The 25,428-nt window shown below is 41.3% G+C and overlaps 1 protein-coding gene across 1 annotated transcript; it reads left to right on the top strand.

The window, feature by feature from the left end:
- Positions 1-1,861: 1,861 nt before the first annotated feature.
- Positions 1,862-25,396, top strand: gigyf1a (GRB10 interacting GYF protein 1a). Its single transcript, XM_075451659.1, has 26 exons — positions 1,862-2,127; positions 5,963-6,590; positions 6,690-6,753; positions 9,301-9,430; positions 9,718-9,813; positions 10,001-10,118; positions 10,746-10,854; positions 11,247-11,446; positions 12,102-12,325; positions 12,730-12,853; positions 12,979-13,164; positions 13,685-13,833; positions 14,567-14,735; positions 14,954-15,177; positions 15,573-15,676; positions 15,819-15,919; positions 16,010-16,083; positions 16,323-16,460; positions 16,667-16,876; positions 16,969-17,189; positions 17,342-17,499; positions 18,016-18,179; positions 18,700-18,744; positions 19,063-19,207; positions 19,583-22,994; positions 23,128-25,396. The coding sequence occupies exons 3-25, from the start codon at positions 6,719-6,721 to the stop codon at positions 19,648-19,650; spliced, it is 3,192 nt and encodes a 1,063-aa protein (XP_075307774.1). The 5' UTR covers positions 1,862-2,127; positions 5,963-6,590; positions 6,690-6,718; the 3' UTR covers positions 19,651-22,994; positions 23,128-25,396.
- Positions 25,397-25,428: the final 32 nt, after the last annotated feature.

The following is a 25,428-nucleotide window of genomic DNA, read 5'->3' as shown; positions in this document are numbered from 1 at the left end:
GTGTGTAATCATTTATCTAAGAGACTGTTTTCTTTCTGCTTCAGTTACAGTGTGAAGAAAAACCCTCCCCTCAATTTCAAGTTTGTTCAGTCTATTATGTGCCTTCCACCACAGTACAACAACAAGACTAAGCTCGCTCACATGAAGTTCCTGGCCACGACGGGCACATATTAAATGGACAAAGTTGTTCTGGGTGGCAGAGTGAAGAGCATCACTGCTGAGCAATGGTGCAAGGAGATATTGGATGGCTTTTTTGAAGTGGAGAGAAACTGTCTCTGTGCTGAAGTGGTTACGGGAGCAATTGTCAAAAGTGCTGAAATAAAAACTCAGACAGCATACGGCACGAAAAAAAAAAAAATGGGAATGAGTTGACAAGTGAAGGCTATATTCTGCAAAATGCTCTAAAGAAGCTCTAGTCCCACTCATGCATTCACGGTTCCACTCCCAGGTCAGACAATCCATGCATTTGTGTATCAGTCCACTGCACAAATCAGCAGCAGCTGAAGACGATGCCTGGTATGACCAAGACAAAGGCCCATTAGGGTCTTGCACCAACTCACTCAGAGCTGGGTCGGTCACCTCTGCGTGTCTTTACAGCAACTTATACTCCCCCAAAAATCCAAGAAAGCTTTTTTTAAACCAGTTTGTGCATAAGGTCTAAAAAGTATTTTTCCAATATTAACTTTGTCTCAAGTACAACGAGCGCCATGTTAGGGAATATCTCAACCAACTCTTTTACATCTCCTGTTACAGCTCCCTTTTTTACCCTCTGTAGTTCTGTTTCCTGTGCATTGCCCAGGCTGGACAGTATTTGTTTTCAGATTAATTAATCTAACCCAAACCAATTTGTTGGGGGGGAAATATGTACCATCTTAGGACAAAATTAGATCTCAAAACTATCTTTTTTACTTCAAACCTCTTTTAATAAGGCCTCGGAAGAAGATGTTAACATTTGTGATGGGCACAAGTAACCTAAAGAGAGAATTTTGTGGGATTCTTTTGCTTCATTTTTCTTTGTATAGCTGGTATTTTCTTCAGTTTACATCTTGTATTCTGCAGTTTTGTGTTGTTGTTTTTAATTTGGAGCATCAATATACCTCTATAAAAACAGTGGTGTGTTGCCTTGCTGTCCGCCTGTCACTTTTACAGATGTGATACGAAACTGTTAAGGTTTTCTGTGTTAAATTCCACTTTTAAATTTCTGTGGGCATGCTACCGTGGTTTTGGAAGGAAGGATATAAATTTCTGGATGTGGAAAAAGCACAGAGTTGAAAGAAAACTGCATTCAGGTTCTTGAAGTATCAGCATTTTCTTTTTGACTTTTGAAGAATACTCTGAATAAATTATTATCAGTAATGATTTGGTCCTCATACTCCAGTTTTGAATCTTCTAGTTACGTACAGTCAATTCATTGCGTTCGTTTGGATGTTCAACGGCGCCCTCTACCGGCTAATTTCTACTACTGCTTCATAGACGCTCACTGCACATGCTCGGTTGTGGCCGCCAAACTTTCAAGGGTACTGCTAATTACCCCAACATCTTATCACGCATTCAAAGCGTGATCCTTCTGACATAAGAGTTTACATTTAGGAAAACAACTTTTACCGGTTATTAATGGTACCATTCTGGAGCTCGATACTGCCTCGCGAAGGGGTTGCTTTCGGTGTATATCCTTACAACACAATATCATGCATAAACTGTGCTCGCTCTGCAGCTTACAGGCTAATTAAACCCACACAGCAAAGACACACTGCCACTGAAAACGTCGTTACGTGCTGTATACATCAGTGTTCAGGCTGGTAAATAGGGGTGTGTTTGCCCTGCTACAACATTGGTTAGCCGCTTGTCAATGTCCAGTCACGTGGTGTCACACGGACGGCCATGTTTCCGAAACACAAACAACAAGAGGAGCAGCGACTGGGAGCCAGCAGACACATACTGATACGCAGCAGCGGCCGTTGGTGGAGAGGGGAAAAAATTAATAAATAAAACACAGAGCACGACTTTCTGAAAGTACTATTCTATCGAATGAATACGTTTACAGTGTTTAAAGAGACCAATGCATACGTTATATTGGCTGTAGACACACCGTGCAGACAACTAGTCTGGTAGCTATAAACAGAGAAGGTAAGCCATGGTTCCTCTTTGCAGCTTGTCTTTTCTGCTAACTGGCTAATGTGCGCTTACAAGCTAACCTCGGCTCTTGCAGCCAGAATGGGTTGCATTTCACTTAGACAGTATTTTCGTTAACTTCTCGTACTGCTGAAACTATGTCGATTGTACAGTAGTGCGTTTTGTTTACAAAACATTAGCTTAAGATTGCTATCGACAGCGGAGCAGAGTTGGTCGTCCGCACATTGGCGGAGCAGGCCGGGGATCCTGATCCCAACTCTCCGCCCCCTCCGCCATCATATCTGGTGTCATTTGAACCTACAAGCCAAGGCCTTAACGACCAACGCATACCTTGTGCTAGTTTAGGTAGCAAACCGTCTCTGCACTGCAACTGAAATATGAGATTTGGTGACCAGTATAGTTCGTAACGATTGATTGTACTCTTCCCACAAAACAATTAGCTGTGATTAGCTGAAAAGTCGAACAGTGTGTAGCTAATGTAGCTCGCAATGACTGCTGCTAGCTAATGTCAACACGAGCGATTTTAATGTTAGCCACCTTTCGGACCTTTAAGCATATAGCTGTTCGTCAAAGTTACAAATGGGTGAACCACTGAATTGTAGTTACAAACCAAGACATACAGCACGCTTTAGCGCAGGTCGAAATCATCGTCCCGCCATGCTGTGCTGTGCCCAACATATGCTCATATTCAAATGCACTGGATAGTTGATGTTCTGTAAGCGATGTTTCTCCTTGTGACCTTGCTATAGTTTTATAAGTGAAGAGCTGGGAGTAGAAACTTGCCAATTAGGCTAACGAGGTATTGAAACAAGTAGTGTTTTTGTATTTGTGTCGGTCCTCTGTGAAGTTTTCCCCTGTGAATGAATTCTGCTTTAAATGAAGCATTCTCACCGACGTGTTATAATTGGACCCTAAATTCATGTATTCTTTTCCTTTAGCTTCCCTTTAAGATGGACATGGAATAGCAAAGTGCACTGATTGAAAGCCACCAGGACCACCTTAAAGTGGCTCTTCATTTTGTCCATGTTTACCACCTCTTGATGCTGAAGTAATTGTAGTTTGACATACCTCAACTCTGCAAACACAGTGGCCCTCCAGCAGACTGACTGACCCTTCAAGAAAGTTAATAATTAATAGTCGCAATGCATTGGCAATGTCAGCCTTACCTGTCAACATCCACCTTACCATCATATGTTGTCTTACACATGGGAATTGCAGCATTATTAGTTGTTACTGAATATGTTTCAGTCTACTCTAATTTAGACTTAACACATTGCTGCAGTCATATTTTACTGTTACTTCCTGCATTTACACTGTGTTCCTCAACTGCAGTAATGTGGCAAAGTTGCAGACATTAGCATTCGCATAGGTTATTTTTGGTTAATTTATATTGTGCATATACAATTTGAGTAAATGTATTGATAATGTTAGTAGTGAAACGACAAAGCTGTTCTATAACTTGATATAAGTGAGCCATGATTCAGAACTTAATAGCATGTAAATGACCGTTTGTGAGCAATATTAAGGTGTAAAAGGTAGTAGTGTTATAAGTGGAAGTGCAGTTGGAAAGCGAGTCCTCCACAGAGGCCAGTACCCTGTCAGTGGTTGTGATTGAGATCTGGTCCAAATTTGGATGATTTTCTCATCGTTTGCTCTTGTATCACATTATGTATCAAGGTTAATGAAATTCAGCCCCCTGCTTTTCACTTAAATTTGTTGGCAGACAAGCGTAATTTCAAAACGCACCATTGTCTCTGCCCTTGCCTTTTTGTTAGTTCAGCAGTTCCACTCCATAACATTCATTAGTTGTGGATACGGTGTGTGGCAGAGTCTCCCACAATACAAACTTTAGGTTGAAGTTGCAGTTGTAATATGAACTGAAATCAAATCGGACGATTCAGTTGAACTTTGGGCCACCAAGGGGCCATCTCATCAGAAGTCCTGTCCTTTTAACCGAGCTTCCTGTAGGATTTCAGAGTTTCTTTGAGCAAACGGTCTGAAAAACGGAACTCTGTTCTGAGGGAATTCGGTCATGTTAAAGTATTTACTTTGAGAGCAATTACAAACTGCAGCTCATCAGGAGTTTTCACTGCATTTTTGGCTAAAACAGTTGTATTGATGGGCTATACAAATTAAATTGTCTGTTGATGCTTCTGATAACTGAACTTATGGTTCTTCACCCAGTTGTTGCGAAATTCTTGCGCAGCTAAACTGATTGGCCAGTTTCACTGACCTGAGCGGGCGCCACTCACCACGCTGCTCCGTCTCTGCTAAAATTAGAAGATTTAGAAAACGTTTTGTTGGACACAAAGTTGGTATATGCCTTTAAGTGGAAGATGAGTCATCAAGATTATTATTTTTTTTTGGTTCTCGTTAAAATTCCGTTAAATTGCCAACAAGTCTCCTTTTTATCATTATTGGGCCTTATGTTTATGTGTATGGCTCGCAGAGGATGGTACACATTCATTTACTTGAATGTCTTGTTGGATTTAATGGGAACCTTAAAGTGATGAATGGCAAATTGTAAACAAAATCCCTGTCTCTCAAACTTCAGTAAGAATTTTTCTGTATTTATTTCAACATATGGTTACAAAGGGGTTCAGCTTTGGGAATAATCTGCTGTCGTAAGTCACAGATATTGATGCCATGTACGCCATTTTGCCAGAACACATAGTAGTTCTCTAGTTTAAGATTTAGTTGTTGAGATTATTTTCTTTTTAAACTGTCATGTTATTTTATTTGCAAGAGGAAAAATACCAAACATCTTGCTTGGTTAAATGTAGTCTTCATTTTTTCTTCTTCAGATATTTCTTGTCCTTTGAATCACAAGTCCAGCAGCTTAAGACTTCATAATAATGCATATTATAAACCTTCTATCTTAGAAGCAGAGAAAGAGCTCTGAATAAAAGTATTCAGAAGTTCATTGTACTGTGAAAAGCTTGGGGAAACATTTTTAGTGTCATTGGGTCTACTAGGGATGGGGAACAAGAGGCTCTTGTAAATTTTTGGCAGATCTGAAATATTGACAAGCTCAGACACTAGTCGTGCGTCCATACTTGGGTAGAAAAGAAAAAAAAAAGCGAGAATATATTGAGAATCTGTCAAAATGAGTTTGAAAACGTGTAGAAAATCTGCAAAACCATTCAAAGTGAAAATGGAGCATATTAGAGACTTAAATTTGGACTTGACAAAGTTTCACAACGTTGGATTTTTCTCATCGGGATATGTCTTTGTTTTTGCACCAAATTTTTAAGAACAGTGTACAAAGCATCCACAAACTCTTGACTCATCTTTACTATACCTGTCCTATGTTCTAAGTTTACATCTGCGAGAGTCTGCAGAGGTTCCTCTGACGGAAACGTCGCCACGGTAGGGCGCATACAAGGCGCTGTGCAAGTTCTATAAAAGTTGGAATGTTAAAACTATTAAAATTGAGTTGACTGGGTGGTTAGTATCCATGACTTTTTCAGCAAATATCCCAAACCAGCCGCGTGGTTTAAGAAGCAGCTGTTTCACTATATTAATGAATTAAACTGGATACATTTCTGAATGGAAAATATAATTTGAGCTGCAAATAACACAGTGCTTGACTCACAATTGTTTTCATTTTTTTCACTGGGGAGATGCCATTGCTCTCCTCTGTGCTCAGTGTGCTTTTACTGATTCATCCAGCTCGGCTTTCAGTGAGAAAATCAAACTTTTTTTTCTCACCATGTCGAGGACTGTTTGTGTAACTTCATATTTTTCAATTTAATTGTTTGATTACCCCGATTCCCATCCTTAAACCTTCTTTTTTTTTTTTTTTTTTTTTTTTTTTTTTTTTTTGCAGTGGTGCAAAGGGAGGCGGACGAGAAATAAAGGAGTTACCTGGAGGGTCTCCATCCACATTTCAGCTGGAGTGAGAGGAGAAAGGCACAGAGGGGGAGAACGAAAGGAGAAGAGGAGTGCCAGTCGCGTCTGCTTTTGGCAGCTGTTCCAGCAGCCGGTTGCGTTTTTTTTTGTTTTTTTTTTTCCCGGCTGTCATTTTGTTCCTGCTTTATCTTTTTTGATGAATCGGTTCATATTTTTAACTTTAATGTGAGATATAACTGCTGTAAAACAAAAGAACGAGTACATTATTACTTCAAGAGTGTTTTTATTTTGTTCCACTGTTGATTCCCGAGGTTCTTTTTGTTTCTTATTTTTTATGTTTATCAGATTTTTTTCGTCTGTGAGTAGCAGGAGCTTCCATTCTCCAAACTATCATTGAAACCCCTTCCTTAACTAGTTAGGATCTGATAACCTGGTATTCCTCAAGCACCTGAAACTGGCAGCTATTCTCTTTGTGTCTGTGTGTTTGGGGAGCTCTGAGACCACAGCTTAAGCACCACTCAGCCTTCTAGACACCTAAGCCTAACTAAAGCCAGCCAACTAGCCTGGTCCAGCTCAGTCCAGCCTGCTCCGATTATCTGGACAGGGTAAGGGCGTTCAAGACATATTGCTTCCTTATATACACACGCTTATTTCAGAAGGGCAGACAATGAAGTTGAATTTGTTTTTTTTTCTTCCCCCCTCAGATACTCAGTTCTGTGCGGAAGTGAGGAATATGACTGCTGAGACTCTTAACTTCGGCCCAGAATGGTAATTACTTTGATTTCAATACATTCAATTAGCATAGTTTCCAAATATTACTGAATAATTAAAAGTATTTCCTGAAGAAAATGTATGTGATGGATTTTGTGTGTATTTTTAACAACATCATAGGTATTTGCAGGACTTTTCTTCTTTGCTATGTGAAAGCTCACATTGCCTAAATCTACACAGCTATTATTGTGCATAATTTATGAATGCTTTAATAAATTTGGCCTTTTTTTTTTTTTTTTTTTGACCTTCTGACCTGATTACGTTACAGTGAGAGATTTAATGAAAACACTGGGACTGATCTTCCAGGAACTACAATATACACAGTCCGAGCGTGTGTTATGATACAAGTATACAGAAGTCTTTATCCATTAAAGACAGGCGAAATTAAACTTCTCAAAGCTGAACTAACATACCCAGATAATGAGGTTGGGAGGCAAGCTACTCCTGCTTGTATATTCTCAGCTATACTTGAATTTCGATTCGCTTGAGCCGGTCTTTAAGCATCATCCACAGTTCCCCTTCAAGTAAACGGAGGAAGAGGAAGCTGGTAACAATAAAGAAAAACCCCAAAGCTTTACCGTGTATCTTTTTGTAAAAACAGAAACGTGCATGTATATAGTAATACACCGAATTCCCAGAAAGGCTGCTCGTTCACATGTTTTTCTGTTTCTCGTTAAGTGCGGTGAAGCACATATAAATTGTGAATGAAAATCAGCCCATTAAGACTGTGTGTCAATTTCCACTGTCGCTCTGCTCTAATAAAATCCAGATTTTGTAACGGCAGTTTCATCTGGTAAAATCGCCATTCAAATAACTGGAAGACGACGTCTGTGCAGTGAATTTGGCTCTACGAGCGTGTACGATGATCAGCCACAGAGAAAGCCAGACGTGGCGCAATGTCTTGAACATTATCTCATGCAGCTCACAGCATCGCGCCATCAGACATGCTTCAGTCGATAAATGAATTCCTCTTGCATGCATGTCTACAAGGACTGGGCAAGGAGAGTTGTACCATACAGAGCAGTAGAACCATTTATTGACAGTCGAGTCATAACTGTAGATCGTGGGGCTTTAACATTACTAACCTGCTGTGTAATTTTTCCGGCTTTCATTTTTGAGACACTTTCCAATGGTTCATGTTTTGGCTCAACCTTTAGAGGTCTATGAGTGTCCAGACCATCTGACTGTTAAGATTTGTCAATGTTTGTGGAGAAAATGCTATTTGTGACTCGTAGTTTGGTCTGAATAAAGAAACTAGCCAACATCACTGTGTGTTAGTAAATCACGATATTTGTTCACTTGGCAGTTAGAATAGTTGTCCTGAGTTTTTTGTGGGGTCGGTATATGCAGTTCAACAGTTCATCTCTTTTTCGTTTCTGCTGTTTCTTCCTCGGTGGATGTTTGTGTAGCGATTAATCGAGGGGGGAGGCGTAGTCTAAGTTTGGTAGCACTCCATCTCTTTCGGCCTGTGACTGCTGTGTGCATTCTTGGTGCTCTGCCAGCCTCGCAGAATATTTCCTTCTCTACACATCTGCAGCTGCTTTTTTCTCTGTGTGCCCTTTTTAATATGGCTACGGAGCACGTTCGTATGCTCACTGCATACAGCTGGCCAGCGTGTTTACAAGCCTTTTTAAGCATGTTGACATTACAAATCTATGTAGACCATTTGAGGTTTTGTTGGCAGTAGAGTAAGCGACGATGTTGGTCGTTGGGGTTGAACCCAGAGTGGAAGCAATCTGCCATGAGTTTAGAATTGTGTAAGATTCATTACAGTACGTTTAATAAGAAGATGGATCATGAGTGTATGGATTGAAGGGTTTTGAAGTATATGGGATTCCAGTCTTTGTCGTGATAGGGAAGCAAAGTTTTGATAGAACGAAGTGGATACAGTCGTGTTCCAATATTTCTTAGTTCCTCCACCCACTGGCACCTTTCCTCGGCTCTTTCCTCATTACACATTTCAGCTGCTTACTTTTATCGTCTGAATTGTTTAATGCCACCAGCTGTTCTTACACGATGCTTTCCTTTACCTTTTTACACCCCACACCCACCTCTACATCTCTGAGCTGCATATGGTTTTGATGTTGGGCTGTGAATCAGTGGCACACTTTGTAAAGGAATGTGAATGGAGCCATTGTTAAACAGCAGGCCCTGGAAGATCCTGTAGTAGTGGCTTTTTAAAATAAAATATGGAGCTTGTAAAGCTACTATATCATCTGAGTTGGGCCAAAGTATATTGGGAGGGAGGAGACATGCGTAGGAGGTTTGTTGATTTCCTATAGAGCGACTGCAAAATTCTTTCTTTCTCTGCTGGAAGATGGATGTGATTAGAGCCTTTTTCTTATTTTATCCAATGAAATTTAGAAGGATTTCAACCAAGGATAGTAGCTCAGTTCTTTTGGCTTTGTGCTGTAGTCAACACAGGATATTGCACCATGTTATTTTGAAATGATTTTTTTACGTTTTGTGTCGGAGCAAGCTATCATTTAAGGAAAGTGTTGAGCCATTAAAATCTTAATGGTTCCTGTGCTCTTCCTCACTCAGGCTTCGTGCACTGTCCAGTGGGGGGAGTGTGACGTCTCCCCCTCCTTCCCCCGCCATGCCAAAGTACAAGCTGGCCGAGTATCGCTACGGCCGAGAGGAGATGTTAGCACTTTATATCAAAGACAACAAGGTTGGTGAAGAAGAACCCTTTACATTTTGGTTTTATGTGTCATGCCTGTCTGGATTTTGGCAATGTCGATGAATATCTTAACAATTAAATGACAAAATAACCCTCTTGACACTGGGTTAGAGGGCTTAGAAAGAGGGCTGCCTGTTGTTTTAAACTATTGGCTCTCATTTCACTAACAAATATTCCAATCTTCTAAAGTGACAACGTGTTTGTAGGTGAGGTGTTTTTTGGGTCATGATTTAAAAGATGGTTGTGTCCTCTTCAACATCTACGGTTGTTGTTTCCAGGTCCCAGAGGACATGCAGGATAAGGAGTTTGCTGCTATTCTGCAAGATGAGCCCATGCAGCCACTGGCACTGGTGCCTCTCACTGAGGAGGAGCAGGTCTGCCACAGTACACACTTACAAATGCTGATACTTGTAAATTGATAAAGTGTTCTAACCTTAATATGTGGCATCTCGCATAATGCAGCTTCAGTTCTGAAGCAAACTGTTCTGTTGGTTGACAGATGTGCCTTTGAGCTCAAATTCCTCACATTCCTTTCTTTTGCCTTTTCCACTCACTCTGCAGAGGAACTTCTCCATGTCTGTGAACAGTGTGGCAGTGCTGAGGCTCATGGGAAAAGGGGTGGGTGCGGCCGCCCCAGCTGGAGTGGTCCGTGGACGAGGGGCCGCGCGAGGCGGTCGAGGTAACGGCAGAAATAAATCGTCAATGCAAAAGAATAGATACTAAAGCATTGATTTGAAGCAACAGAAATTCTGTCCAAAACCCTTAGCTGAAAACTACTGTGGCCATTATTAAGCAAAGTATAACAGCTACTCAAGGCAACGACTCAAGTGTTTATTTCCCCTCTTTCTTCCATCATCTTGATGCAGCACGCTTCCTTTAAGCTTGTCTAAATAGGCCTTCTTTTGTCCAGCCACATCTGTCTAAAACCACTGGGCTTATGAACTCATGTTGTTCACACACAGCACTTAGCACATGCCAGTGTAAACACTTGGTGTCCGGTTCAGGACAGCCAATGGTTGCTGCAGAGCTGGTGTTGGAAGTCATCCTCTGCTGTCAATCAGTGTGGTTTTTCACAGATTGATTCCACTCTTTTATTCTCATTCTGGAAAAGTATTTGGAAAAAAAAAAAACAAGCTTTTCGATTAAAAAAAGATTTGCACGATCAAATCAGAATAGTTACTCGATATCAGAAACTTAGCTAATTAGATTCTCATGCGTTCTGCTGTGTGCAACGTTGTGGTGTAAGTTTGGTGTATCTTTCCAAGTTTTGCTGAACAAACCCCTTCCTCTCTGTGCAAATGAACAGGCCGAGGCCGTGGCGAAGGTGGATTCTACCAAAGAAGTATTGAAGAGGCAGAGGTGGGGTTCAGTCGTGGTGTACGAGAGATACACCGCAGCCAGAGTTGGGATGACCGGTAAGAAAAAATGAGCAAAAACGACTGAAACTTCTGGAAATGCCCTCAAATGTTTTTACGGTCCTCCCTCCAGGTGCCCTTATTCACAGTCAAGCTAATCTTGTCACTGCTCAGCGGAGTTGTCATCTTGTTTGGTAACCTCTAAACTCGTTGTTGCTCATAAGTGATGGTTTATCTCACGTTTGCAGGCATCTTATGTTGTAGAGTGAGTTGAAATGTCTGTGTGAATCTGTTCCATGGATTTTCTTCATCGATCTGTATTGGAAGACGTGGTGCTGCAGTCCCAAGTGTTGGCAGGATATATTCTTCCAGGATAAAACTTTCAGACTTTGCTTTCCTTTGCTTATCAGTTAACTGGCCTAATTTTCTATCAATTTCCCGCCTTTCCCCAGGGGTGAGCGTCGATTTGAGAAGCCGCTGCGGCGGGAGGTGGGGCGTCCTGGCTTTGAAGAAAGTGTAGTTCCCGTGGGTCCGGGGAGGAAAGAGTACACAAGAGCTGACAGCGATAACTGGCGCACCCTTCGAGAGGAGCAAGAGGAGGAAGAGGGTGAGCCGGGCACCAACTGGAGGCTTACTGGACTGCGCAGGGATGGTATGATAAATGCTAAGTTTATTTACAAAATCTTTGTAGAATACAAGAACTTTTCACGAAAAAAGTAAAGGCCTTGTTGATTGATAATAGTGTCCTAGGCAGTCCTGTTTACCGAAGGTAAATTTCTGAAGATTAAGCTGCAAGGCTCAGTTTTTAAAATCCTAAATCTAATACCTGGTTACTGTAAAACCTGTTTCTTGATGTAATCAGTAATAATGTGTGGCTTTCAGGAAATGTAAAGGTCAGTGTCAAAATTGAAATGCCTCCAATTACACAGTTACCTTCTGTAACAATAGGCTTTGCAAAGCCATGCATGGTGATTTTTGTTATTAACCTAAATTGTCAGAAGATACGAGTAGTAATGATTTTAATTGAATTGCTGTTGCTTCATACCTCATTGTTGTGCAGCAGTCTTATTTCTAAGGTGTCATTACTGACATCTAGAGGAAGTAAGGAGATTTTTACAAGACCATTTGGACATAAAGGTTGTAGTGACGTGTTCAAACTGACCTTACTGATCAGCTCAGGAAGTGAGACCTATCCCACACATTAACCACACGTCTTTGCAACTTCACCCTCGTATTTGCAACCTGCTAAAGATCGGAATGCTGCTCATTACAGTGTTTGAGCTGATGGCAGTACACGTCTTTTTCAGATGGTGGTCCTCGCTCAGCGGGCTGGCGGGAACACAGTGGCGAAACTCGTCGTCGGAAGTTTGACTTTGACTTCCGGGAGTCCGATGGTCATGGTGCTGGCCGCCGACGTGCAGGAAGCGAGGGACTAGAGGACGACAGGGATGGCCTGCCCGAGTGGTGTACAGATGAGGAGGATGGAGAGATGGGCACTTTTGACTCTTCTGGAGCCTTCATGCCTTTGAAGGTATGTGGAATCTTTTTAGTCTTTTGATGCACATAAGCTGATTTCACAGGGCTCACCGCACTCCTTTTTATAAAACCCATTTGTGATGCTGGTATGAATTAAAAATAAAAAGCTACTGTTGACATTCATTCAGAATCTCACTCGCAAACAACATGTTTGTTACAATTAATATTCCCACCTCTCTTGGTGCGTTGAGGAATTTTGTGCACAAATGTACTGGTTAATAAATCTGAAAATGTAGTCATGATGGCCTAAACTAACGCAATAGATTCCTCTTGCTTTTAGACGCTCTGGAACTAGTCTGTTTGCTCCTCACGTTTTGTTTTTGTCTTTAATTGTTGATATTAACCATATTCGTGTGAAATCATTGTTCTCTTGTTTTTTCCCTGATATCCCTGTATTAGAAGGGTGGTAAGGAGACAATCCTGGAGGAGGAGTTTGAGTTTAAGGGCATAGAGGAGGAGGAGGAAGAGGAGGAGAGCATCCCTGACATAGACAGGAATGGTGCCGAGGGAGAGAAAGACAAAGGTGAGGAGGAATCCAATGCTTTGTTGTCTAATTATTTAGCATATGTGTGTATCATATTTTTTGACAATTGTTGCATCCAACCTAATCTGAAAATTCCATCTTTTTTTCTATTCCTGTCCTCACAGAGATTAAAGACGTCATGTCTGTTTTAGGGGATGATAAGAAAAAGCCAGCATCACCCTCGTCCTCTCCTCCAAGCTACTGTACCCCTCCATCCACGGAGTCGCTACCTGGCAATGCTGGTCAGGTGGTGGATAACTCCCAGCTGAGCAACAGCCACTCTATCAAGGCCAACAGCACATCTGGCGATGGTATGTTTTCTATTTTACTTTATTGAATGTAGACGTCTATGTTGCTGACAAACCATATATAGATTGAGTTTGCTGTAGTTTTTGTTTTTGGTTCTTGGACGTATATAAAATATATTCATGCAGAACATTCTTAAATTCTGCACATGCCGTATGCAGTACTAGACCCATTCACTCAGACATTTTTCTTAACACATTGTTATAGATTCGGAGTGGAAGCTTCAGGAGTCTGATTCGAGAGGTTTTATTTCTGGTCAGCTCTTTTCGTCACAGGACTGTGTGTGTGAGTTGGAGAGAGTGATAGGGGAAATTTGGCAAGAAGGATATTTTGGTTTGATATAGAATATGTTTAGTCCGAGTCATTTAATATCTTGTTTACTGAACCTGTGGTCCACCCTGTATCAGATACGGAGCCAGTAGGTGGCTCCACCACTCACTTACAATATGACAATAAACAGAAATACTAAAAATAACACCCATTGATGTAGTTGCATTTCTTGTTCTTGTTGTTTTCTTGCATCAGACTTGGCTCCCATCGGGGGCTCCAAGGCCCTGCCGAGCCCCGCCGTCGCTTCCAGTTTGCCTCCCCCACCCCCTTCCTCTGCTGCTCCTCTCCTCCCTCCCTCAGGAGGAGACACTGAGGATGATGAAGGCATGAAACACCTGCAACAGGTATGAACAGCAGTACCTGTATTTTTTAATTTTTTTTAAAGAATGTCTTGCATAATTAAGACCAGAAATATGTTCATGAAGATCACAGTTATTTTGCTGCAGAGGACCAAAGTTGCAGATCTGTCACATTTTCAAAATTCACAGATTGAAAGGACAAATACAAATGCCTGACTGGTTTATTTTTGTTGGGAGATTGACTGTTGTCTTCCGTTCCTCGTGGCATTGCTTTATTCTCCAGCTGGAATCAAAAGCATTAATTGTTAATAGCAAAAAGTTTGCACTTAAAATTTTTAATTTTTTAAATTTTTATTTACTTATTTTTAAATCTCATAAACCAATTCACAAATTAAGTCATCATGAATTTGATGGCAGGGCCTTGTTTACCACTGTGGAGCATCCCCTCTTCTTTTAACAACAGTCTGTTTCACTTGCTGGACCTTTTGGAGAGTAAGTTTGTCCCATTCCTGCCTGATATAGCTGCTCAACAGCCCTGGGTCTTCTCTCGTATTTTGCATTTCATGATATACCAAATGTTTACAGTTGGGGGGGAAAGGTCAGGACTGCAGGCAGGTCAGTCCAGCATGGTCATGCTGAAATATGCACGGCCTTCCCTGAAAAAAGGTTCCCTTGATGAGAGCATATGTTGCCCTGGAACCCATCCATACCTCTCAGCATTGCCTGCTACGTTGACTGCGTGAGAGAATAATGAATCTTTTTCTGTGTTTTTGTGTAGGAGGCAGAGAAGATGGTGGCATCACTGCAGGACACCTCTTTGGAGGAAGAATGTTTCACCCAGGCTCTGCAGCAGCAGCAGGAGAGCAGGAACACGGCAGCTGCTCTGCCATTAACTCATGAGGCTGCCATGAAGTGGTTCTACAAGGACCCCCAGGGAGAGATCCAGGGTAAACTTGAGCACATTGGAATTTGCAGCCTCTTGTTCATATATACATTTTGCGTTATCGTACTACTTTGGTGGGTATATATGTGATTTGAATTAGTTTAAATGAAGAGTGCAATTTTGTTAGAAAAAACATCTTTATTTATTTTGAATTGTTATTTTTCTTGAATTATAAATCTGTTTGTCCGTTAACGCCTTGTCTCTGTCCCACTCACTAACCAGGTCCATTCACCACAGTTGAAATGTGCGAGTGGTTCCAGGCTGGTTATTTCACTATGACGCTGCTGGTGAAGCGGGGCTGCGATGAGGGCTTTCAGCCTCTGGGCGACGTCATCAAGATGTGGGGCCGCGTGCCCTTCGCCCCAGGCCCCTCCCCGCCGCCGCTGCTGGTGAGACAGCTCCCACCAACGCAGCGCCCGCAGCCCAACCGGGGTTCCGCTGGGACTGTGAGTCAGACCTCAGTAAACTTAGAGGTTGGGGAGGGAGGGGGGGTGTAAATCAGAGGGCACATATAGACAGGTTTTGGTAACATAAGATTTAATGCAAATTGAGTTTGAGTCTGTAGACAACTTGAGACTTTTTCCACCTCTTACTATGTTGGTTTTTTTTTTTTGTTTGTTTGTTTGTTTTTTGTTTTTTTAACGCCATACCAGACACATTTAGGATCATGTGTCTCTTACTGCCTCTTAATATATCATACCTGACAGGTGATGATGTATGAAAGCTAAAGAAAAACCAACAATGTGTAAAACTGTTGTAGACTTAGTTGTTTGGTTTTTATGATCTTCTTTTTTTCTTTTCTTTTTTTAACTGACTTGATCTCTCATCTCATATTTTACAGGGAAACCTGGACCAGGAGCGCCTGAAAAAACAACAGGAGCTGGCAGCAGCAGCTCTTTATCAACAGCTCCAACAGCAGCAGCAGCTACTGCAGCTCATTAACAGGTGGGCCTAGTGGATGGAGAAACAGGGTTGGATTAGATAAGGATTTAGGTGTATTTAATCCTTTTCTAATCTGTCATTTTCATTGGAGAACATGGTTTCATTTTACTTGAATTGACTTGCTGCGTTTTGCTTTATATCCCAGATGCAGTGAGCAGAATATGATGCCTTCGATGAACAGGTCGATGTCAGTGCCAGATACAGGGTCCATGTGGGACATGCATACCTCAGCTTCACAGCCGTCAGGTACAGTGTTGACTGCTGCTGTTTATGTGGACAAACCAACAGAGATTGTAGCTACTGCTATTAAAATGATCCCAAATCATTTCCATCCAGGCAGTGAAGCCAGTCTTTGGGACATAACAATGAATCCTTCTACTCAGGGTCCAACTCTCGAACAGCTTCAGAAGGTGAGTTTGGTTATAAATTGTATTTCATACACTTTTTTCTTCTTTTTAAGTTAACTTGTTGAATCATTTTAATTGTAATGAGTTCAAGTATTAATCTAGAGATTAGTAGTTCCGCTACTAGCCCTGCTCACAATGGATTATGTTTCACCCTGATATTAATTAATGCTTACGCCAGGTCTAAGTAAAACCTTTCCTCTCATTCATCTCACTTGACGATGTCTCCCCCTTCCCTCCCCCAGCTCCAGCAGGAGAGGCGAGACGCTGAACTCAGGGCGAAGCGTGAGGAGGAGGAGCAGCGTAAGCGAAGGGAGGAGAAAAGGAGGCAACAGGAGGAGCAGAAAAGGAGGGAGGAGGAGGATCTCTTCAGACGCAAGCAGGTGAGATGATGAAAGGAGGCATTCATCAGTTCAGTTTATCCCACGTGTTCCTTAAGAGAATGAGAGATGTCTTAGGTTTTGTATGCTCATAGAAATAAACTAAAAAAAGAAATGTTCACATAAGTTTTATCTTTTGTGTCGACGCATGTTTGGATTCTTTGAGAACCGCAGGTGTTGGATGATGATGTCTGTTGTTTTTCTTACAGTGTCGTCAGCAGCAGGAACTCATAATGAAATTGCTGCAGCAGGCCCCTCAACAGCAGGGACCCGGGTCAGGTGGCTCAAGTTGGAGTGGGGCTTCCTCCTCTGGTTTAACAAAGTCAGGAAAGTCCCCGGCTCTGGCTCTGCTTGAAATACAGGAGGCAGAGAGGCTCCTGAAGCAGCAACAGCAGAGAGCTCAGCAGCAGAGAGATCGAGTGAGTTTCTAAGGAACCAAATGGCAATAATTCTGGCATGTTGTATAGGCTGTGTGTCATATATTCTCCCTGCTTTATATCTCTGTCTCCAGCACTCTGGTATGTCAATGGGGAGCTCATCCATGGGAGGACAGTGGGTGGAGGGTGTTGGCATGTGGGGTGGGCCTGGTGGAATGGAGGGTAAGGGTGGAAGCGGTGGCTCTTCAGGCAGCATGGGCATGTGGGATGAGGCTGTGAAGAGCCAGACCGGCCTGCGTGGCAACAGCAACAACAACATGGGCTTGAAGAACAGCCGCAGCAGCCCCTCTCTCACGTATGTAACATCAGATTCTAAAACTAAAATTTCATCAGAAAAGGCTTTTAAGTGACTATTGTCACAAATACGAATGTGACTTATTTCTCCATCTTTCATATATTAATGGTTGTCACTTTATCTTATTTTTTTCCCTTTTGTGTCCTCTACAGTGATCAGTACATGATGCGTCGTAAGAGGACAGAGGAGGAAGAAAAGCTGCTGAAGCTGCTGCAGGGAATGAAGCCTCAGGACGGCTTCACCACCTGGTGTGAACAGATGCTGCACGCTCTCAACACCTCTGCCAACAACTCCTCCTCCTCCCTGGATGGTAAGTATCGCAGCGTCTATTTATTTAGCTGCTTCAGGGTTGCGTAGCATTCTCCCTAAACCCAGCTGAATGCTGTGTTATTGAATCACTCATTTATGGACATCGCCACTGTTATGTCACCAAGGGGTTTATGTACGTTTTGAAGCCTCAGGTTTGGATAATTATTGTTCCTCAATCTCTCCCTCTTAAGAGAAGATGATTAATTTTGGATGGGAATCTGTCTGTACTAAAGAGGTTTTGGTGTTGCATACCACGCTTGAGTGGTAGATTTTAAGTCTCTACCACAGCGGCTTCATTTTGCAGACATGGTGGCCATGTCCATCATCAAGACCCGTGTTTCCACTCTACACCACATAATGCTTGGGGGTGTCACTCAGATATATTAACAGCTGGAGGATGCTTTAGTGCATTTATTGTGTGATCATGTAATGTAATATAAATGTAGGCCAACTATTTAAATACACAATATCCTTTTTACATTGATATCTCATCACTGCTAATTTTGTCTTCATTAAGTTGCAACAATTGTGGCATACCTGAAGGAGGTGGAGTCTCCCTATGCAGTACTGGATTTCATCCGGTCCTACCTTGGGGACACAGTGGAAGCCAAAGAGTTCGCCAAACAGTTTCTGGAGCGACGTGCCAAACAGAAAGCCAACCAACAGAGACAGCAGCAACAGGTGGGCCTGAGCACAAAGGATCCTTTTTTTAATGACAAACTTTTTTTTCAAGACACATAGGTCAGTAACTTCTTGTGTTTGATATATCTACTTATGAAAGTAGAATCTATTCTTTTAACATATGAACTGATTGGTTTTGGGTTTTGATTTGAAAAAAAATATCACATCCATCTTCCAAAACATGGTTGCAGTGGCAATACCACGAAGCATCTGGAGTTTGAAAGGTCTTTCAAACTGCTTTGAAGTAAAAATGAATTAAATTGACATTAGAAGTTGATTTTCTTGGCAAATTTATTGCACATTGCAGCTTTCACATTTCCGTTACTTGGGAAGTATTGAATACATTTGGGTTACAAATTTGAATAACAATTACCTTTCATGCTGGCTATTGACAAGTAGTTATTAACAACAGTTCATCTTATTATTGTATCAAGGCCCATCTTGTAAATGCCTCAAGATGTTTCGAAATATTGTTGGCGAGCTTGAAATAGCTATATTTCTTCCTCTTTTCTGTTTCCAGTTATCAAAGGAAGTGGGTGGATTGAACATGAACTTCCCTCTGCAGGTATGTTTTAAATGGTTTCTGCAAGCCTGTTTACTGTACATGCAAACTCTAATAGAGATGAATAGTTGGTCTGCGGTGTCCTTCACTGCTCCACGATAAAAACTCAAAAATGCTCACACAGCACAATCGCTGTCATGAGACTCAACGAGTAGTTTGTTTTGAAAACATAAAAGCAGTATTGGGAGATGAAGGAGCGAGACTTATTTTCTTCATAAAACAATACAGTACAAATCAAATTAAATCACAGAAGCCATAATATGATTAGTTTGATCATTTTTATTCCATTTAACTTTTCATTTTCGTCTTATTTATTTTGAGGACTCAATGCGAGGTATGAATCCAAGCACTCTGCAGTCCATGTTTCAGGCCAACCACATGGGCAAAACTGGTCTCTATGACAACCAGGGAGGGAAGATGAAGAAGAAACAGCCCATGATGCTGCACTCTGACCCCAGCATCTTAGGTAAGTAACTTCACTAGCATCTAATATTGCTTCTGTTTCACTTGATTTATCTGTGAATGATGCTTGTATCTTGAATTTGTTCATAGACCTGTCCTTTTCTCTGTCTTATTTCACTATCTTCCCTAAATACTATAGCTCAGATGTGATGAGTAACTTTTTGTATCAGGCTTATTAGTAAACAACAGTTTGAGATCACATTATTTTGGAAGCATTAGCTTCCTGTCTTTCTTACTAATGAGCTCTAAGCACTCCAGAGCTGACATATCTTGGTGAAACTGTCAAAGCCAGCCCGACCCAACTCTCTCCTGACCCTTCCTCCTCTAATCTTACATTACTCTCCATCTTTTCTCTTTGCCCCCTCCCTCCTCCCTGCAGGGTACTCATTCCACAACACGGGCGAGTGTCTGAGCCTGAATGAGATGGAGATGGTGGAGGATTACTGATGTGATGCAGCGCAGCAGCAATAGCTACCTGAGGCCTTTCTGTCTTTTAATCAGACAAACCTGATGACGAATGTGCACTGCTAGGGGAACCGGGGGTGAGGGTGAGGTTGGGAAGGGAGCAAGCGCGAGGGGAGGTGCTGGGTGGAGGCGCATAGATTTGAGTCTCCCTCCCTTTTTCCTTTCTGGATTGGAAAAAAAAAAAAAAAAAAGGGCTCCCTGTTGCAACAATTGATCACTAGAGCAGGGGAGAGGGGGTGAGTGGGGGTGAGGTTGAGATGGGTATCCTCTGGCACTCAAAAGATTAAGCACCTTATACTGAACTAATGCACTTTATTGAGATGGGATTTGAATAGTTTGTTTATGTTTTTTTTTTTTTTCACATTTGTATGTGTGTGTGTGCGTGTGTTTGGAATCAGTGCGCACACGGTATGTGTACGTACACATCCGTGTGCATCGGAACTGGAAAAGGGGGGCGGTGAAACAGTCGGCGGGGTGAATGGTTGGGCTGTTAGTTTTCAAAGTCAGGGGGACCTTTTAGTTGAAACCTTATCAGAGAGCAAATCCTTTCTCAAAAGACAAACACTGTTGATATTTCTCTTGTTGAGCATTTTTTTTTTTTTTTACGTTTATATAAAAAGTAAAGCTATTGAAAAAATGATTATAAAAAAAAATAAAAACTTGAAGATTTGCACTTGCCTAAAAAAAGAAATGACAAAAAAACGACAAAAAAAATCAAACAAATGGGGTTAGTTATAGAAGTGAATATTTTTGTGAATGTGTACGAGTGTCTGAGTGAGTGACTAATTTGCGATGGTTTGTGTCAGTAATATACAGTCTGCACAATGTTGTTTTGTTTTTTCCATTTATCGCTTACCAAGATGTATGAAACATAAGAGGCCATTTTTGTCTTCTTTTTTTTTTTTTTTTTTTTTTTTGTCTTTCCTGTTGTTTGTTCAGACAGTAATTTTGTATCCATGTTTCGAGTGTCTGTCTGTATCCCTTTCCAAACAGGAATTTGATCTGTTTGTTTTGAGAGTGTGACTGAATCGGAGAGAGAGAGAGGGCAATTGCACAAAAATCCTTTCTCTCGCCAGCTCTTCATCCCCAGCTAGAGAAAAAAAAACAAAAAAGTAGAAAATGCATTCATTTTGTAAATGTTATCTTTGTTCACATCACATGATGGCCACCACTAGTTTATTACCCTCAGCTTCTCCGCTGTGGGCAGACCTGTAAGAACAGCCAGACATGACGATTCATGAGGGACATTGGTGTGTGCATCTGAATGAGGTTTTATGCGTGCGCGTGTTGTTCATTTACTGTTCATAGAAATGAGTTGAAACTACAGGTACTCATTTTGAATACATGTGCTCTTTTTGTATGTGTATGAATGCACATTTGTGCCTAAGAACTTTGATAGGGTGCATGGCCATTGAGACATTAACTCTTTTCGAGAGCGAGTGCGATGTGTGTCAGTGCTCAGCACATTGTATGTAAGTTTATATCGTAAATATTTGTAGTTCAGTCTAAGGATGATCCATCGGAAGGTTAGTCCAGTCTGTTTTCCTGGGGGTGTGATCACGTTGCCTTTTTGTCAGCTCTCGAACTCGTGAATGAAAGGTGTCGAGTTTCTGACTCTGGAAAAAAAAAACGGAAAAAGAAGAGAGGAAAAAAACGACAAAAAAAACAAACAAAACATACAGCATCTTAATGTGCGAGTGCACAGACTGGTGCATGAAATGTTAGCATATTGTGTTACTTATTCGTTGTTGCAATTTGATAATGACGAGTTTTGTTTTTTTTAGATGAAAAATATATATGGAATATATACATTATATACAAAGTTTAAAAAGTATTTGGACTAAGATAATGAGCACTTGGGGCTGCTATTTTTGTTGTGTGTTTTTAATTTTTTTTTTTTTTCCTAATTTGTTTTTCATTTTTGTTCCTTTGCCATGTGAAGTGTGTATTTTTTTTCTTCTTCTTCTTAAGAAAACATTGAATGTATTCCAAAAAAATGACAAGAAACCCGTGCTGATACAAGGTTTTTTTTTTTTTCTTTTTTTTTTTTTCTCTTCCTCAGAAGATTTCAAAAATGGAAACAAAATACAAAAAAAAAAAAAAAAGAGCGGGGGAAAAAAAGAGGTTCGGCCTTCAAAGAGGTTTTCATTTACACAGTGGAGAAGGAAAAAAAAAGAAAAGGAGGAGAAAAAAAACTCGGGATGGATACTGTTGAACACACTGCCTCTACAATCCTGGTCGTAGTGACTCAGAATTAAAAGAAAGGACTCTTTCTATTCCATACTGGAGCATTGGTTGTTTACAAGCCACATGGATAACTGTGGGTGCAGTTTTGTTGTAGTTTTTTTTTTTTTTTTTTTTTTTGTTCCCACATGACGGGTGGGGTTTGCAAGTGCGCTTCTGCCATATGGACATTGAATGGTGTTTGGGGGGTGGGGGGTGTTTTTTTGTTTTTTTTGTTTTTTTGTTTCGTTTTCCTTTGAGGACGAGTTGCAGGCATCACAACAGCATGGACAAGCTCCTCAAACTTGGCCTTACGTGATGCTGTGGGTCGTTGGGGTCCTGAGACTTGTTGATCAACTGTAGAGGGGAGGCGGAAGAAAATCAAGGACTGGCTTTGTTTTGTGGAGAACGGAGTGCAGGGCCGCGTAACCCTAGAGGGAACTGAGAGGGCAATAGGAGCACACCTGGTGTGTGCACTCGTCTTCACCTCAACCCTCATGAGCACTCGCACCTCGTCCTCACCAACTCACCTATGCACTTTTGTTCATTCAAGCTGTGAGGTACAATTTTGGGGATGGGAGCACAATTACAACAGGAGGATTGCTACGACTTTGACAGTCACTGAAAAGATATTCCCAAACTGAAATAAGAGACTCGAGAAGCCCGTCTTCTCTCACCTCCTGTGTATATAACCATATTTTTGTATTACCTTTCAGAGTAGAAAGAAAATTTGCGACTGGATGAAGGAAAAATTCATGAGACCTTGACAATATGCAGTGAATGTTCTTCATGAAACCAATCTTTTTCAACATAGTTTTAGATGGACTTGCTGTGAGTTTCCCTTAGTTGCCAGTAACTTTGAAATAATTGGATGGAAGGGAAACCCACATGGACTGTGTTGGACGTGCCACAGTGGCTCCAAGACTGACAGACTGGTTACTCAAAGTGGATGTTGCAGTGGCCACAAAGTAACCCTCCACGAGTGTTTCGTTAACACACACAGTCAAGGGGCAGACTGGTTTGAAGAGCTGCTCTCCGCATGGTCTCCAAACCTGACGACTGCCTCGAGAGCTGCAGAGTAGCTGTGAGAGGAGAAGTGTATGGTAAGATATTTTTGCCCCAATTTCTTTTTGGCGCCCCAGTGTTGTCTCCATTTAATTTGCGAGTGGGTTGATCTTGGATTTATTGCACACTGTGGTGATGATGTCTTGTGCTTTTTCTTTTGTCCTCTCATAGGAGTCTGGCTGTGCTTTATTTGCTGCCCTCTGCGAGGAGGATTTTTATCTACAGCCAACCCATGAATCAGTTAAACTAAACCTGTCCTTTTGAACTTAAACCCTAAGACACTTGTCTTGACCTCGGACTGGGCGGGCCATTGGCATTATCAGTTGGACAGTTACCACGTGAAGTTACAGGTTAACACCCATTGATCCCATCTGAGTTGGAGGTGTTGGGTTTGGGATTTGATCAGAAGTTCTCCAACGAGGAAGTGGGCAAAAAGGTGCAAGTTGCCCATAGGTCACGATCCATCTCATTCTGAAACTCTTGGGTGGTGCGAAGAGATCTTCGAACCAGCCAGTAGAAGAGCCTGCCCACCTGTCCAGACCTCAAAGACGGACAATTTGGCGGAGCTATGGTGGACGTGGCCGAATTATATCTCAGCCGCCAGAAATCCCTGCAATTGTGGAACTGGATGAACTGAAAGAATTGTACAGAAAGACTCTGAAACACGACACAACACAAAGCATGTCGCAGAAATTCTCGAGTCCAAAGGAGCGACAGACACACTACATGCACATTTATAGCAAAAGTTACATTGGCTCGCCTCTGGAACCATGTTCGCACACACAACCAGGATACACTTTTATCAAACCACACAGACACACAAGCATCAACGCTCATCCGTATACCTGCTGAGCTTTGTAAATAATGTAAAAGTTTGCGTTTTTTGATTTTTCTCTCAAAGTTGGTTTTTGCTTTATTACTCTGTTCAACATGCCTTAAATTGTATAGTTCAGTCTTGAATGGCTAACTGATGATGTTCTGTAAGTGATAAATTTGAGTTGGAAACCACCTTGTTAACTGTTGCAAGTTAAAGGAAGGTTCAAACAAGACCGTCGTCTGTTGGCTAACAGAATTGTCATGTATAAACCTGCTACTTGTACATCCGGTCATCTTCAAAGTTTCTCGTTAACTAAGAATAGAGCAGCAAGTGTTTTTTTTTGGTCTAATTTTGCTGGTGGTTGGCTTTTGTTGCTCTTTTGTTTTCATTAAAATGGAAGAGTGGATTTGTTCAGATTTTCCTATTTCGAGTATATTGTTGAAGGTGCAGGCAAGTGCTGAAGTCTGCACTTTCTGGAGCTGAGCTGATTGGGTCACACCAAAGAAACTGTCTTAGTATTGAGTCACCGCTGCCTAACAACTGTGATTGTGAGCAAATCGGTCGTCCTCGATTTGAGATGCTAGTTAGCGCAATTTAATCTTTAGGTGGGGGGGGGTTTGTTTTGTTTTTTTACACTCTAGGAGACTTGTAGGTTTTGGAAGATACAATAAAGGTACTTTTTACAGTTTTCTATACCTGGGCTTGTGTTGGAGTGAGGGTAAGAGCAGGCTTTGCGTGATTGCTAATGTTTGTGGGGTTTTGACACTAAACCTTGAGCTGGGTCACAATATGGCCCGTGGTTCCCCTGGTAGTGCTCAGTCAGCAGTGTAAATCATAAAGGAAGTATTGGACAGTGTTTTGAGCTGTATTTATATCGAAAGGAATTTGAAAGATTCATGTTTTAGTCCAAACAGTAGTTGGGTTTTTTTCTACCCGTGATAACTTCAGCATGCAGATTTTAATGCAAATGGAACCCGATATCAATTGCATACCATCAGACTTATGATATCTTTTGATTTGCTGTGATTTTTGTTCCTGGTTGTCAGCCATAGTTAACTATCTTAACTGAAGTAGCTGCAGTATGATCCGGTTGGCCAGAACTGTTCTCTAAGGTCACTAAATTTAAAAATAAATAAATAACAAAGAAAGAAAGAAAGAAAAAATGTTGGCCAGACATAATTTTGCTCTGAGATTGAGACGGTGCCACAAAGTTTCTTATTTGAGAAATACTTTAGGGAAAAAAATACCTGTTTGACTTCTTTTAAAAGCTGATATTGTGTGGTATGACAGTGGTGACTGTTTATTTGTCTATTTTACTGCACTACATAGGCTTTTATGATCCGATTAACGGCGATGCTTTGTTGTCAGAAAGCCCTGGATGATTGGTTGCTGTTTCTGGAAAGGCCCTGACATTCTTTGCAGAAGGTAACTGTAGATCCAGTCCTTATGATTTGACAATAACTGTGCACCAGTCAGCTCAGCTCCCTTGCTGAAAAAGTCTTTGAATGTTGTTCAAATAACAGCATACATGTAATGAAACTGTCGGAAAAGAACAACTGAAAATGTGTAAATAGTTTGGCTCCTGTTTGTTTGAAGAACAAAATAAATACTAAATAAATAGCATTTAGCTGTGCTCGGCTCCGTATTATTTTCTC

This window comes from Odontesthes bonariensis, chromosome 19, assembly GCF_027942865.1.
Source record: "Odontesthes bonariensis isolate fOdoBon6 chromosome 19, fOdoBon6.hap1, whole genome shotgun sequence".
Lineage (NCBI taxonomy): Eukaryota > Metazoa > Chordata > Actinopteri > Atheriniformes > Atherinopsidae > Odontesthes > Odontesthes bonariensis.
This window is presented reverse-complemented; position numbering and strand designations above follow the sequence as displayed.